The sequence below is a fragment of the Zophobas morio genome, unplaced genomic scaffold, assembly GCF_036711695.1.
Source record: "Zophobas morio isolate AGI-343-1 ecotype UQ-CSIRO unplaced genomic scaffold, CSIRO_AGI_Zmor_V1 ptg000040l, whole genome shotgun sequence".
NCBI classification, from domain to species: Eukaryota; Metazoa; Arthropoda; class Insecta; order Coleoptera; family Tenebrionidae; genus Zophobas; species Zophobas morio.
The window spans coordinates 5,155,026-5,168,621 of record NW_026972145.1 but is presented as its reverse complement, the minus strand read 5'-3'; the positions used below and the strand labels follow the sequence as shown (position 1 = coordinate 5,168,621).

The 13,596-nt window shown below is 33.8% G+C and overlaps 4 protein-coding genes across 4 annotated transcripts; all 4 read right to left on the bottom strand.

The window, feature by feature from the left end:
• Positions 1-4,524: 4,524 nt before the first annotated feature.
• On the bottom strand, positions 4,525-6,428 carry LOC135140470 (zinc finger Y-chromosomal protein 2-like). Its single transcript, XM_064071029.1, has 2 exons — positions 6,339-6,428; positions 4,525-6,009 (listed from the first exon to the last, which is right to left on the bottom strand). The coding sequence occupies exon 2, from the start codon at positions 5,998-6,000 to the stop codon at positions 4,657-4,659; it is 1,344 nt and encodes a 447-aa protein (XP_063927099.1). The 5' UTR covers positions 6,001-6,009; positions 6,339-6,428; the 3' UTR covers positions 4,525-4,656.
• Positions 6,429-6,724: 296 nt separating this feature from the next.
• LOC135140356 (zinc finger protein 737-like) lies at positions 6,725-8,020 on the bottom strand. The gene has a single exon (XM_064070848.1). The coding sequence runs from the start codon at positions 8,018-8,020 to the stop codon at positions 6,725-6,727; it is 1,296 nt and encodes a 431-aa protein (XP_063926918.1).
• Positions 8,021-8,258: 238 nt separating this feature from the next.
• On the bottom strand, positions 8,259-9,191 carry LOC135140355 (zinc finger protein 492-like). The gene has a single exon (XM_064070847.1). It carries the CDS (start codon positions 9,189-9,191, stop codon positions 8,259-8,261), a length of 933 nt encoding a protein of 310 aa, XP_063926917.1.
• A 147-nt stretch (positions 9,192-9,338) lies between these two features.
• Positions 9,339-11,202, bottom strand: LOC135140598 (zinc finger Y-chromosomal protein 1-like). The gene is made up of 2 exons (XM_064071210.1): positions 10,926-11,202; positions 9,339-10,876 (listed from the first exon to the last, which is right to left on the bottom strand). Exon 2 carries the CDS (start codon positions 10,864-10,866, stop codon positions 9,505-9,507), a length of 1,362 nt encoding a protein of 453 aa, XP_063927280.1. The 5' UTR covers positions 10,867-10,876; positions 10,926-11,202; the 3' UTR covers positions 9,339-9,504.
• Positions 11,203-13,596: the final 2,394 nt, after the last annotated feature.

Genomic DNA, 13,596 nt, shown 5'->3' with positions numbered 1-13,596 from the left:
CGTTCTTGATGAGTAATGACTGATGACTACTGTAACACAGTAAATCCTCGAAATCGAAAATTTAAAACACTGAAAAATTCAAATATGGGAAAATTGTAAAATCGAGAAATCGAAACATAAAAAAATCAAAAAAATTAAAATTGGAAAATCTAAAATTTAAAAATCGAGAAATTGAACAATCGGTTAATTCAAAAATCGAAACATCGAAAAATTGGAAAATCGAAAAATAAAAAAAAATGGACAATCGAAAATTTAAAAATTCCGAAAATTGAAAAATTGAAATATAGAGAACTGAAAACTCAAAAAATCGAAAAAAATTAATAATTTCAAAAATTGAAAAGTTAAAATTGAGAAATCGAAAAACTGAAAAATCACAAAATTGAACGAAATATCAAAAAATTAGGCAATTAAAAAATTGAGAAACAAAAAAGTCAAAAAAGCAGAGTCTAAAAATCGCAAACTTAAAAAATCGAAAAATTGAAAAATCGAAAACCTGAATAATCGAAAAATTGAAGAACTGAAGAACTGAAAAATCGAAACTTTAGGAAGTGGAGAAATGGGAATATAAAAAATTCATTAATTGAGAAATCCGAAAACTAAAAATTCAGAAACGTCAAAATTTGAAAAATAAAAAAATATTGAAGAACTAAAAAATCGAAAAATCTAAAAATTAAAACATTGAAAAGTTAAAATATCCTAAAACTGAAAAATGGGGAAATCCAAACATCAAAAAATCAAAAAAAAAAAAATAAATAAAAATCTAAAATTTAATAATCGAAAAACTGAAAAATCAACGAATCGAGAAGTTGAGAATTTAAAAAATTGGACAATTGAAAAATCGGATAAACCAAAAATCGAAACATCGAAAAATCGAGAAACCGAAGAGCAAAAAATTGAAAAACCAACAAATCGAAAAATCGAAACATTGTAAAATTCAAAAATTGAGACATCGAGAAATCGAAAAATCAAAAGACAAAAAAAATCGAGGAGTCGAAAAATCGAGAAGTCGAAAAATCAAAAAATTGAGAAACCGAAGTAGGCCAAAATCGAAAAATCGAAAACTTAAATTTGGAAAAATTGATAAAGCGAGAGATTGAATAATCAAAACATCGAAACATCCGAATCTCAATGAATTGAGATCTCAAAAAATTTAAACATTCGTACATTTAAAAAATTAAAATATAGAACTGGAAACTCGAGAAACTGAAAAATCTAGAAATTTAAAAATTAAAATATGGAAAAGTTGAAAAATTGAGAAATTGAAATAAAAAACAAAAAACTGAAAATCCAAAAATAAAAAATAGAAAAATCTAGAAGTCGAAAAATGAAAGAATCGAAGTATTGAAAAATATCAAAACTGAAAGAAATATCCAAAAATTGAGAAATCGACAAACCAATAAAGCGAAGTCGAAAACTCGAAGAATTGAAGAACTGAAAAATCGAAACCTTGAGAAATGGGAAAATCAAAAATAGATTAATTGAGAAATCAAAAAACTGAAAATTTAACGCAATAATTTGAAAAATTGAAAAATTTAAATACTGAAGAACTGGAAAGTCAAAAAATCGAGAAATCGAAAAAACTAAAATTTAAAACACTGAATAATTAAACTATCGCAAAATTGAAGAATCGAGAGATCCAATTTAATTTGAAAAATTGAAAAATCAGGGCATTGAAAAATTGGAAAATCCAGAAATTGAAAAGCTCAAAAGAAAAAAATCGAAAAACCGAGAAATCCAAAAATCGAAACATCGAAAAATTCAAAAACTGAGACTTCGAGAAATCGAAAAATCGGAGGATCGAGAAATTGAGGAGTCGGAAGCCGAAAAGGAAAGTTAAAAATTGAAAAATTGAGAAATTGAACAATCAAAACAACGAAACATCTGAATTCGATAAATTGAGAAATTAAAAACTTGAATAATCGAAAAATTTTAAAAAAGAAAAACTGGAAAATCGAAAATTAAAATTAAAAAAATCGAAAAATTGAAAAATTGAAATATTGAAAAATCTCATAACTGAAAGAAATATTCAAAAAATTGAGAAATTAAAAAATTGGAAAATTGAGAAATCGAAAATCTAAAAAAGCAAAATTGAAAAATCGTAATCTTAAAAAATCGAAAAATTGAAGAATTGAAGATGTGAAAAATCGAAACTTTAGGAAATCCAGAAATGGACAAATAAAAAAAATACTTTAGAAATCGGCAAACTGAAAATTTAGAAACGTGAAAATTTGAAAAATTGAAAAATCGAAATATTTAAAAACCGTAAAATTGAAGAGGACAAAAAATGAGAAATCGTATCATTGAAACATCGTAAGATTGAGAAATCGAAAAATAAAAAAATCGAGAAATAGAAAATTTAAGGAATGAAGGAATCGGAAAAGCCCAAAATTGAAATATTGAAAAATTGAGACATTTAAAGTTGAAAAATCGAGAAATCGACAAGCCGAAAAATCCCAATAGCGTATTTAGGTATGAATCACAAGATCAGGACTATTCTATTTTTTAAAATTTAAATACATAACATTATAAATTGGAAAATGTTGATTTTTTTTTTCCAAAAATCTTGACGTCTAAGGTGAAAACTCGACACGGATGCATAAACCGTTAACGGGGCGAAACTACAATTTTACTATTGTAAAATTTGAAGATTGCGTCATTTCATTGTTCCTGACAAATTTTGGAGAGTGTAATTTGATAATACAATTTGAAATGTAAATTTTGTCATTCGGGAACATTATGTATTAAATCGTTAAGATGTTCAAGAACTTTGTTCACTTATTCGTTGTAAAGTCCAATGGTCGAAATGGGTTAGTTCTTCGTAGTGGATGTGTATCAGATCAACTCTAATGAATATCGGTTTGTAGATAAATGGCTTAAAGCCGATATTGGCCTGAGTGCGCTTTGGTCTGTAGATCAAACAAGTTCTCAGGCGACGAAAAATTGCTTGTGGAGGGAGACTTCGGATTACAAATCGTGCCAAGAAAGACATATTTGGGAGAGATGGATTTTCAGGTGCTTGACTAGCGGTAATTTTAAATTGTTTGCTGTCGTTCGCGAAGTGAAGAACACAATTTCATTAAAATGATAATTATAAAATTATCATAATCACTATTGGTATTAATTAACACAAAATGGCGCGCAAGTCATCAGTTGATTTCGTTAATAAATTCATAGAAACCTATAAGGGATTTTTTCATGCCTTAGAAAATTAAAAAGTAAAAAATACAATAACAAAAATTTTAAAATGCGGTTTACGAAAAATTAGTTGACCTGTGCAAAGAAGAAAATTTTGGAAACGCTGACAAATATGACATCTTAAAAAAAATAACACTTGAAGAAGTGCTTTCGGCGTAATATTTTTGATGCTCGCGTGAACAAAATACTCTATGTCAGTGTGCAGTGCGCAAAGAGTTAACTGTGCAGATCTAGCCGAAAATCCGAAAACCAGATCGCTGTGTGTAGGGCCAACATAACGGAAGTAATAAATCATCCCATCGGTTGAAGAACGTTGGGTCGGTGCACTGATGTCGATGTTATATCCCGAGAGGGGCCCAATACACCCAATAAAATCGAACAGACAAAATAAAGCTTCAAACATGATTATTTTTATACTAAAATTCTGAAGTTTATAAACTGCACATTTTATTTATTTATTTTATCTTGTTTTCGAACTATAATAAACATTTCAAACAATGTGTGTAACTTATTTTAATGTAAATTATATTCATGTGGTTAACAAAATCAGATGTAATATTAGTGTGATTTTGACCATATTCTAGAACACCACGAATCTAAATTTTACTTAAAATCTTGTCTTATTTTAATCTTGTAAAACTAAACAATTATACCAGTTTAAAAACCCTTCGGAAGTTTCTGTCAGTCTTCAGATATAGTCAAATAAAAATATGCGCCAAATTCATTTAAATTCAATTCTTTCTTATCACGTTACAACGCGTTGCTTCATATTTTTTATGTCAAGTATATTTTCATATTTTGTACATATATGTTTATACACATTACTGTTTACGGAACAATGTTAATTATGGATTTATGGATAACTCCTCGTATAAGAGCAGAGTGAAGGGTGTTTGCCTTTGCTAATGTTTGATGGCGCCATCTGATTTAGAGTAAAATAAACCTAATACGTTGGCTCACTGTAGTGAAAATGCGCGTTGACGAAAAATTTGTCCCACGCCCCCTGGATTCCTTGTCCTAAAGCTCACTATTTAGGCGAAGTAAAATTTGTATTAGGTTGTCCAACTATAATATACTTAAACAATGATAATACCCATTTGGGTCAAAAAATCAAACAAACATTTATTTAATCTTGTAATTAAATACACGAATTTTTTGCTATAATCGTCTTTGCGCCGATTTACGGCGATGATATTTTTGCCCTGAATGGGTATTGTGTGTTGCCTACTCTGTTGACAGATGATTAAATTAAATAACCTCACTTTTTCTCAAAACTTAGAAACAGAGTCGAAATTGGTGTGTGCTCAAAGAAAACTAGCATTACACGGATGAAAGCATCCAGCAAACACAAAATTTATTGTTAGCTTGAAATCAACATTAAATTAATAACAAGCCCGGAAACTTCGCGACTCGTAGCAGGTCATGGTATTCGCAGTCCGGTTGGCACCCCTGCCTCACACTCTACTTTTTCGAATGAAATTTCTGAATGTGCCTCCTGAAATTCGACCTGTACCTATTCCTGTACGAACACTGGCTGCACTCGTGCCATTTAACCTCCCTCGCATCCCCATGCCGCGCATTCATCATATGACTCTTCAAATACGCTTTTATCCTAGCCTTATACGGACACTCCTTGCACTCGTACCATTTAACCCCCTCCTCGCAAAAATGGTGCACATTGACGTGATTCTTCAAATTCGACTTCTGTTTAGACTTATACGAACACTTCTGGCACTCGTGCCATTTCAACTCGCCCTCGTCTACGTGTTGCGCACTCACGTGTTTCCGCAGCGACGAATCGTGTTTGGTCCTGAATGGACACTGGTCGCACTGGTACCATTTAACGTCACTATCAATCGCGTGCCGAATGTTTATATGGATTTTCAAATGAGAGTTGATTTTGGCTTTGTATGGACACAAAGTGCATTCGAACCATTTAACGTCGCCTTCGTCCAAATGCCGCAAAGTTATATGTCGTTTTAAATGCGACTTGCGTTTAGTTCGGTAGGGACATTGTTCGCATTGAAACCATCGAATGTCTTTTTCGTCCAAGTGGTACATGTTGACGTGCTCGTTCAAAACCGATTTGTACTTAGTCTTGAAAGGACACTGCTTGCATTCGCACCATTTAATGTCGTCTTCGTCTAAATGGTGCGCTTTTATATGGGTTTTTAAATACGAATTGCTTTTGGCTTTGTATGGGCACTCGTTGCATTTGTACCATTTAATAGCTTCACCTTCCAGATGGTACAAGTTTCGGTGGACGCTTAAGCTTGACCGGTATTTACATTTGTAGGGGCAGTGTTGGCACTGCAACCATTTGATTTCGTCGCCTACCAGATGGCGCGTGTTTACGTGTTTGTTTAAATAAGTGCGACATTTAGCTTTGAAGGGGCACTTTTCACATTGGTGCCACGATATTTCGTCATCGGTTAGGTGTTTGGAGCGTGAATGTTGCTTCAAATTTGACTTATACTTAGTCTGGTATTCACAAAGATCGCACTTATACATGACGTTGGAACTTATCAACTGGGGATTTTTTTCACTAGTCACGCATGTCGTGGTATGCTGCAGCCACTTAATACAGAAATTAGTTTCAAAGTCGCATTGTTCACACACATACTTCTGGACGACGTAGTCTTCACTCAGTAAGGTGCTTCCAGTGTGTTGTTTTAGGTGGTTTTTGAAAAAAAAGGCGAGTTTTGTTTGGAATTTGCACATGGTGCAGTGGTAATTCTCGATCTCGGTTTGTTCACAGTTGAAAGGGGTTAGGCGGAGTTTTTTTGAAAGTCCCAAAGTCGTCATTTTGGTTGGCTGTAAATTAAAAAATAATTATTCGAATTTATGTTGGCTACTCTGACTGTCCACAAAGAGTGCCACCACAAATGCAAAAAAACTACTACGCTGTCTATTTTTTCTAGGTTTGTGGTTCACTCATTATAAAAATAGTCGTCACAGTGAAGCTTAAAAATTAATGTAGTGGTATATAAATCAACACACGCCAATTTCTTCAAAATTGTTAAATTTATTATTGTTGATGTTGAAAGTGAGGTTAGGTTTTTGAACAACGAATTTGTGTTTTCATGATTTTTATATAATCTTGTAAAATTACAAACGTTATGAAAGAGGGTGCGTTTTCTCACCTAATACGTTGATGGTGTGCTTGCAGACACTCGAAACGTGTAAAAAAATATTTTTGATTACAGAGCTATAACCTCAAAAATTGACGTTGAAGGTTAGATTTATGCAACACATTATACCCTCAAACTTGACACTAAATACCACTAAAATAACGATCGCAAGTGCGTTTAAAGTGGAAAAAAGAGTGTCTTCGCATTAAACCTGCTTTGAAAATTCGTAAGAAAAATAAAAATTTGAAACGTTATTAATGACAATAACGTAACCTCAATTTTGCCCCTGAAGATTATGCAACACTTGAAACGACTATCTTCATTCTAAAAATTAAGTAATTTGAAAATTACAAACAACAAAGCGTTTTGTCACACGAAACTTTATTTCATTTTTGCAGTTATTTATTGTGGTGCGAATTCATGTGAGACTTCAAACTCGATTTAAATTTGGTCTTGAAACGACACTTGTCGCATTCGTACCATTTAATATCTCCATGGGTATGTTGGTACTTCACGTGACTCTTCAAATACGATTTATTTTTACCCCTATAGGGACACTCTTCGCATTCGTACCATTTAACGTCCCTTTCATCCAAATGCTGCGTAATCGTGTGACCATTCAAATGGTGTTTGTGCTTAGTTCTATACGGACACTTTTCACACTTAAACCACTCGATCTCTTGTTCACCCAAATGGTGCACATTTTCGTGTTTCTTCAAAATATAGTTGTACTTGGCTCTATACGGACACTTTTCACACTTAAACCAAACCACTTGTTCTTTAAAGTGATGGGTGCCCCGATGGGTCCGCAAACACGTGGGACGTTTAGTTGTGTATGGACACTCAGAGCATTCGTACCATTTGGTATCGTGGTCGTCTAAATGTCGCGCGTTTATGTGTAGTTTTAACGACGAGTTGTGTTTGGTTTTAAAAGTGCACTGTTCACATTCGTACCACTTGAGGTCTTCACCCTCCAAATGAAGCACTTTGTGTTGGGTTAGCGATGCGTTGTGTTTGGTTTTAAATGGGCACTTGTCACACTTGTACCATTTGAAGGTGTCCAAATGACGCACTCGGGTGTGGGTTTTTAAATGACTGTGGTACTTGCTTTTATACGGGCACATTTTACATTCGTACCATTTAATATTCTGGTCGCCTAAATGGTACAGATTGATGTGACGTTGCAAGTTGGATTTTTTTTTGGTCTTGAGGGAGCACTGGGGGCATTCGAACCATTTAATGTCGTCTTTGTTTAAATGGCGCGCTATCGTGTGTTGTCGCACATTTTGCTTTTCTTTACTTTTGTAGGGACACTTGGGGCAAAAGTGCCACTTTATTTCATCGTCGGACAAGTGCTTGTTGATTATGTGTTGTTTCAAGTACCATCTGTATTTCGTACTGAAGTCACAGTGGTGACATTTGTAGACGTTTGTGAGACACGAGTGGGTGTGGTGCAGCCACTTTAGCGAAAAATTTGTTTCAAAGCTGCACTTTTTACACCGATAAGTTCGAAGAATGTCTGCTTCGTTAAGTTTTTCTAGGGTGTGTTGTTTGAAAGTAATCGTCAGTTGTGTCTGAACATTGCAATTCTTGCACCAATAACTGTCTAGGATGGAGTTTTCACAGTTGAAAGGTCCGTCTCGAGTAATTTTCGCTTTTGAAGAAAATGAGTTGGAGCAATCTGGAAATGACATTTTGCTAAAGACTTGATTTGGGTCATAGACGGTTCATTACGCAACAAAAATTATTGCTGGGGGTTTTAAAACGGTCAGAAACGACCGAAAATTGTTTAAATTGTGAAAAATTACAAAAATAACTTTGATGAACATAACCTCACTTTGTTGTTGACATTTTGTAACACGAAATTCCCTAGATCGGAAGTAAAATTTTATTGCCAAATTTTTAAAAATGCTACAATTGACGCTATTTATCCTAGTGCCGAGCACTCATGTGTCTTCTTAAATGCCAACTCTCCTTACTTTTGTACGAACACTTGTCACAACAGTACCACTTAATGTCCTCCTCGTACAAGTGCCTCCTCGCCACGTGACTGTTCAAATGCGACTTCTGCTTAGCCCTGTATGGACACTTGTCACACCTATACCATTTAATATCCTTCTCGTCCAAATGCCGCGCCGTGATGTGCGTTTTCAAGTGAAAACTGAACTTGCTTTCGTACGGACACTGATCACATTTAAACCACTTAACCGCCGCTTCGCCTGAATGTTTAACAACGTGGCGCTTCAAGTGTGCCTTGTACCTGCTCCTGTACTCACACTGATCACACTTGTACCACTTGACTTCCTCTTCGAGCAAATGGTGCGCCTTGACGTGCTGTTTCAAATTCGAATTTTGTTTAGCTTTGTACGGACACTTGTCACATTTGTACCACTTGATGTCCTGCTCGTTTGAGTGTCGCGCGTTCTGGTGGCTCTTCAAATGCGAGTTTTGTTTAGTCGTGAACGGACACAACTCACATTTGTACCATTTAATGTTCCGAATTGAGGAGTGTTTTTCGGTTTGGTGGCTCATTAAGGAGCGTTTTTGTTTGTAAGAGTGGCCACATTGGGCGCAGTTGTACCATTTGAGGACGGTTTTCTTTCTCGGGGGGGGTTTCTCGGTGTTTAGACAGGTGGTGATGTGTTGGAGCCATTTCATGGAAAAGTGGGTTTCGAAGCCACATTTTTTACAAACGTATTGGTGGATGGTGTAGGCTAGGTCTTCGTTTGGGTGCTTGAAATGGGGCTCCTTTAGGTGTCTCTTGAAAAGAAGGGTGAGGTGTGTGCGGAAATTGCAGTCCTTGCAGAAAAAGGTTTCGATGGTGGTGGTTTCACAGTCGAAACGGTGCACTGGGTGGTTGTCCATCGCGCAAAAAGTGGCTGCAGTGTGGGAAAAGCGTGAAAATTGCTGAAAACTGCAATTCGTTAACATAACCTCAAAAAAATGACATGCAAGTCACTAGAAAGTGACAAAATGACAGCTGCAAAAACCAAAAGTAACTAGAATCCATAATTTGTTTTTGATTAATTTATTTAAAAATTAATAATAAAATAACAAAAACAAGCTTCGAGTGGCTGCCGCAGTCAATTGTGTTCCTAATGCTAGCTAAACATGCACAAATTTTCGTTCTGTTTGGTTTTATAATTACATAACCTACATTTGAATCACCTAGATTGATTCATGGATGTCCCCTCATGTGTATCGACATCGACGACTTATTTTTCACTTTATATGTACACTTGTCACACTCATACCACGTCGCTTTCTCCCCCAAATGTCTACAATTCACGTGACACTTCAAATTCCAGCTCTGTCTGCTTCGGAACGAGCAACTCTGGCACTCGTACCATTTAATGTCGCTTCCGTCTGAATGGCACGTGCTCGTGTGTTTTTTCAACGAATAACTGACCTTAGTTTTGAAGGGACACTGTTCGCATTGGTACCATTTAACATCGTCTTCGGGTAGATGGCGCACAATCGTGTGTTTTTTCAACGAGTTGCTCCTCTTAGTTTTGAAGGGACACTCTTTACATTCGAACCACTGAATACTGCTTTCGTTTAAATGGCACACGAGGTGCTTTTTCAAACAATAGTTCCGTTTAGTTTTGAATTCGCACTCTTTGCATTCGTACCATTTAACGTCTTGCTCGTCTACATGAAACGCGATCGTGTGATTTTTTAAGCTCCCGCTTTCTTTGGCTTTGTATGGGCACTTGTCACATTTGTACCATCTGATGTCTTCTTCTTTCAAATGTCGCGCGTTTATGTGTTTGTTTAATGATGAGCTGTATTTGGTTTTGTATTGGCACTTCTGGCATTCGTACCACTTGATGTCTTTTTCGTCGACGTGATGCCACTGGATGTGTTGTTTTAAGTTTGACTGTTTTTTGGTTTTGTACGAACACTGCTGACATTCGTGCCACTTAATGCAACTAGTTTCGTAGATTAATCCGGGTTTTTCGATGCCGTGTCGGGCCCGCATGTGTTTTCTTAAGTCGTAGTCCCGTTTGGTTTTGTAGGAGCACTCGCTACACTGACGCCAGGGTTTTTCATCAGTCGAATGTTTAAAAGTTTTGTGCTCTTTTAACGAATGTTTGTACTTGTATTTAGACTCGCACTGGTCACATTTATGCCACTTTAAAGTTTTATCACTATTCGCTGCAACTTTGTGTCTACTTCTTGTACAAGCTCTCATGTGATGCAACCATTTAAGCGAAAAATGCGTCTCAAAGTTGCACTTTCTACACACATATTTTTTATTATTGTGTTGGGTAACTGAGTCGGCTTTTTCTTGTTTGATTCCATGTCGGTCTTTAATATGTCGCTCGAAAAGTAGCGTTAGATTGGTTTGAAAATTGCAGTCTTTGCAATGGTACGAATCAAGGGGGTTTTCACAGTTGAAAGATACCAAAGGTAGCTGGTGGCGGAGGATGTGGTTCATCATCAGGAAAAACGATGTTGTAACGTATGGGCAGATTTTACAGTCGTGGACGTTTACCAGAGAGAGTTTCTTGGGAGCGGAATATTGCAAAGTCACCATTTCGACTAGTCTGAAATTAGTTCGAACGTGATTGTAGAACTGAATCTTGGATTTTTTACCTGTTGGTTGAAATATAAACAAGTTATCAAGTCGAATTGGTTTAAACATAACCTAAAAATGTTGGTAGTTTCAGAGAACATAGAGAAGCGTCATATGTTGGCAACAGTGTTCGTTTCTAACTAGGAATAAAATTAACTAGAAAAAATGTAATAATATTTTTAACGACGCGTTTTAGTTTCGACAAATTGACACTAGTTTTACCAGAATATTACAAGCTGCTTACTGTTTCCTTCACTTTAATTCAGGTCACACGAATTACAGTTCGTCGTCTGAGAACTTGTTTGATCTACAGACCAGAGCGCACTCAAGCCAATGTCGACTCTAAGCGTTCGGAAACGATTTGATCTATAAGCCACGATCCGTGACTTGATACACATCCTAACCTATAATTTCTTGCTGTTTCAACTTTCGAATTCTCAGTTTTTCGAAATTTTAGTTTGGGGACTTTTCAGTTTACTCCTATTTAATATTTAATTTTTAATTTCTCAATTTTTCAATTTCTCGGTTTTCAGTTTTTCTCTTCAATTTTACGATTTTTAAATATTTCGATTTTTCAATTTTTGACTTTTATAAACTCTTTATTTGTCGATTTTTCAATTAATTGATTTTTCAGGTTTTTTGGTTTTTCAATTTTTCTATTTTTTCAGGTTTCGATTTTTCAACTTCACTTTTTTGATTTTTCGATTTCTCAATTTTTCAATTTTTTAATTTCTCAGTTTTTCGACATTTCAGTTTTAGGATTTTTCAGTTTACTTATTATTCAATTTTTCGATCTTACGATTTTGCAGATTTTTGATTTTTCCATTTTTCGATTCTTTAGATTCTCAGTTTTTGGATATTTCAGTTTTGGGATTTTTCTGTTTTTCGATTCGTCAGTTTTTCTTTCATTTTTCAGTTTTTCGATATTTCAGTTTTGGGATTTTTCAATATTTCTGTTCTTCGACTTTTCCATTTTTGACTTCTGGATTTTTCGATGTGGCGACTTTATACTTTTTCGATTTTTAAATTTTAGATTTCTGAATTTTTTGTATTTTAATTTTTCAATATTTAAAATTTTAGATTTTTCTATTTCTCGATTTTTCATTTTAGCTCTTCCATATTTCAATTTTTCAAATATTTCGATTTCTTAATCTTTCGATTTTTCGACTTTCCGGTTTTAGATTTTCTGTTTTTCAATTGTCGTTTTTTCAAATTTTCGATTTTTCAATTTTTCAAATTTGACATTTATAAACTGTTAATTTTTCGATTTTTCAATTAATCGATGTTTTGATTTTCCCATTTCTTGACTTTCGAGGGTTTCGATATTCCTGTTCAATTCTTTAATTTTTCGATTTTTCAGGTTTTTGATTTTTCATTTTTTAGTTTTTTTAAGGTTTCGATTTTTCGACTTCACTTTATGGATTTTGCGATTGCTCAATTTTTTGACTGTTTAGGTTCTCAGTTTTTGGATATCTCAGTTTTCAGATTTTTCAGCTTTTCCCATTTTTCAGATTTTCTTTCATTTTTCAGTTTTTCCATATCTCAGTTTTGAGTTTTTTTAATATTTTGATTCTTCGACTTTTCGATTTTTGACTCCTGGATTTTTCGATGTGTCGATTTTTTTACTTTTTCGATTTTTCAATTTTTCGATTTTTAAATTTTAGATTTTTTAATTTTTAAAGTCTTAGATTTTTCGATTTCTCGATTTTTCATTTCAGTTCTGCGATATTTCAATTTTTCAAGTTTTCGAATGTTTCGAATGTTTCCAATTATTAATCTTTTGATTTTTCGACTATCCGGTTTTAGATTTTCTGTTTTTCAATTGTTAATTTGTCAAATTTTCGATTTTTTAATTTTTCAAATTTGACATTTATAAACTCTCAATTTTTCGATTTTTCAATTAATCGATGTTTTGATTTTCCCATTTCTTGACATTCGGGTGTTTCGATTTTCCTGTTCTTCAATTCTTTAATTTTTTGATTTTTCAGGTTTTTGATCTTTCAATTTTTCGTTTTTTTAAGGTTTCGACTTCACTTTATGAATTTTGCGATTGCTCAATTTTTTGACTTTTTAGGTTCTCAGTTTTTGGATATTTCAGTTTTCAGATTTTTCAGGTTTTCCCATTTTTCAGTTTTTCTTTCATTTTTCAGTTTTTCCATATCTCAGTTTTGAGTTTTTTCAATATTTTGATTCTTCGACTTTTCGATTTTTGACTCCTGGATTTTTCGATGTGTCGATTTTTTTACTTTTTCGATTTTTCAATTTTTCGATTTTTAAATTTTAGATTTTTTAATTTTTACAGTCTTAGATTTTTCGATTTCTCGATTTTTCATTTCAGTTCTGCGATATTTCAATTTTTCAAGTTTTCGAATGTTTCGAATGTTTCCAATTCTTAATCTTTTGATTTTTCGACTATCCGGTTTTAGATTTTCTGTTTTTCAATTGTTAATTTGTCAAATTTTCGATTTTTTAATTTTTCAAATTTGACATTTATAAACTCTCAATTTTTCGATTTTTCAATTAATCGATGTTTTGATTTTCCCATTTCTTGACATTCGCGTGTTTCGATTTTTCTGTTCTTCAATTCTTTAATTTTTTGATTTTTCAGGTTTTTGATCTTTCAATTTTTCGATTTTTTAAGGTTTCGACTTCCCTTTATGGATTTTTCGATTACTCAATTTTTTTACTATT

What these genes read in the sequence shown, in the direction of transcription:
- LOC135140356 (XM_064070848.1), bottom strand. Translation starts at nt 8,020, where the DNA reads ATGTCATTTCCAGATTGCTCCAACTCATTTTCTTCAAAAGCGAAAATT.
- LOC135140598 (XM_064071210.1), bottom strand. Translation starts at nt 10,866, where the DNA reads ATGGTGACTTTGCAATATTCCGCTCCCAAGAAACTCTCTCTGGTAAAC.
- LOC135140355 (XM_064070847.1), bottom strand. Translation starts at nt 9,191, where the DNA reads ATGGACAACCACCCAGTGCACCGTTTCGACTGTGAAACCACCACCATC.
- LOC135140470 (XM_064071029.1), bottom strand. Translation starts at nt 6,000, where the DNA reads ATGACGACTTTGGGACTTTCAAAAAAACTCCGCCTAACCCCTTTCAAC.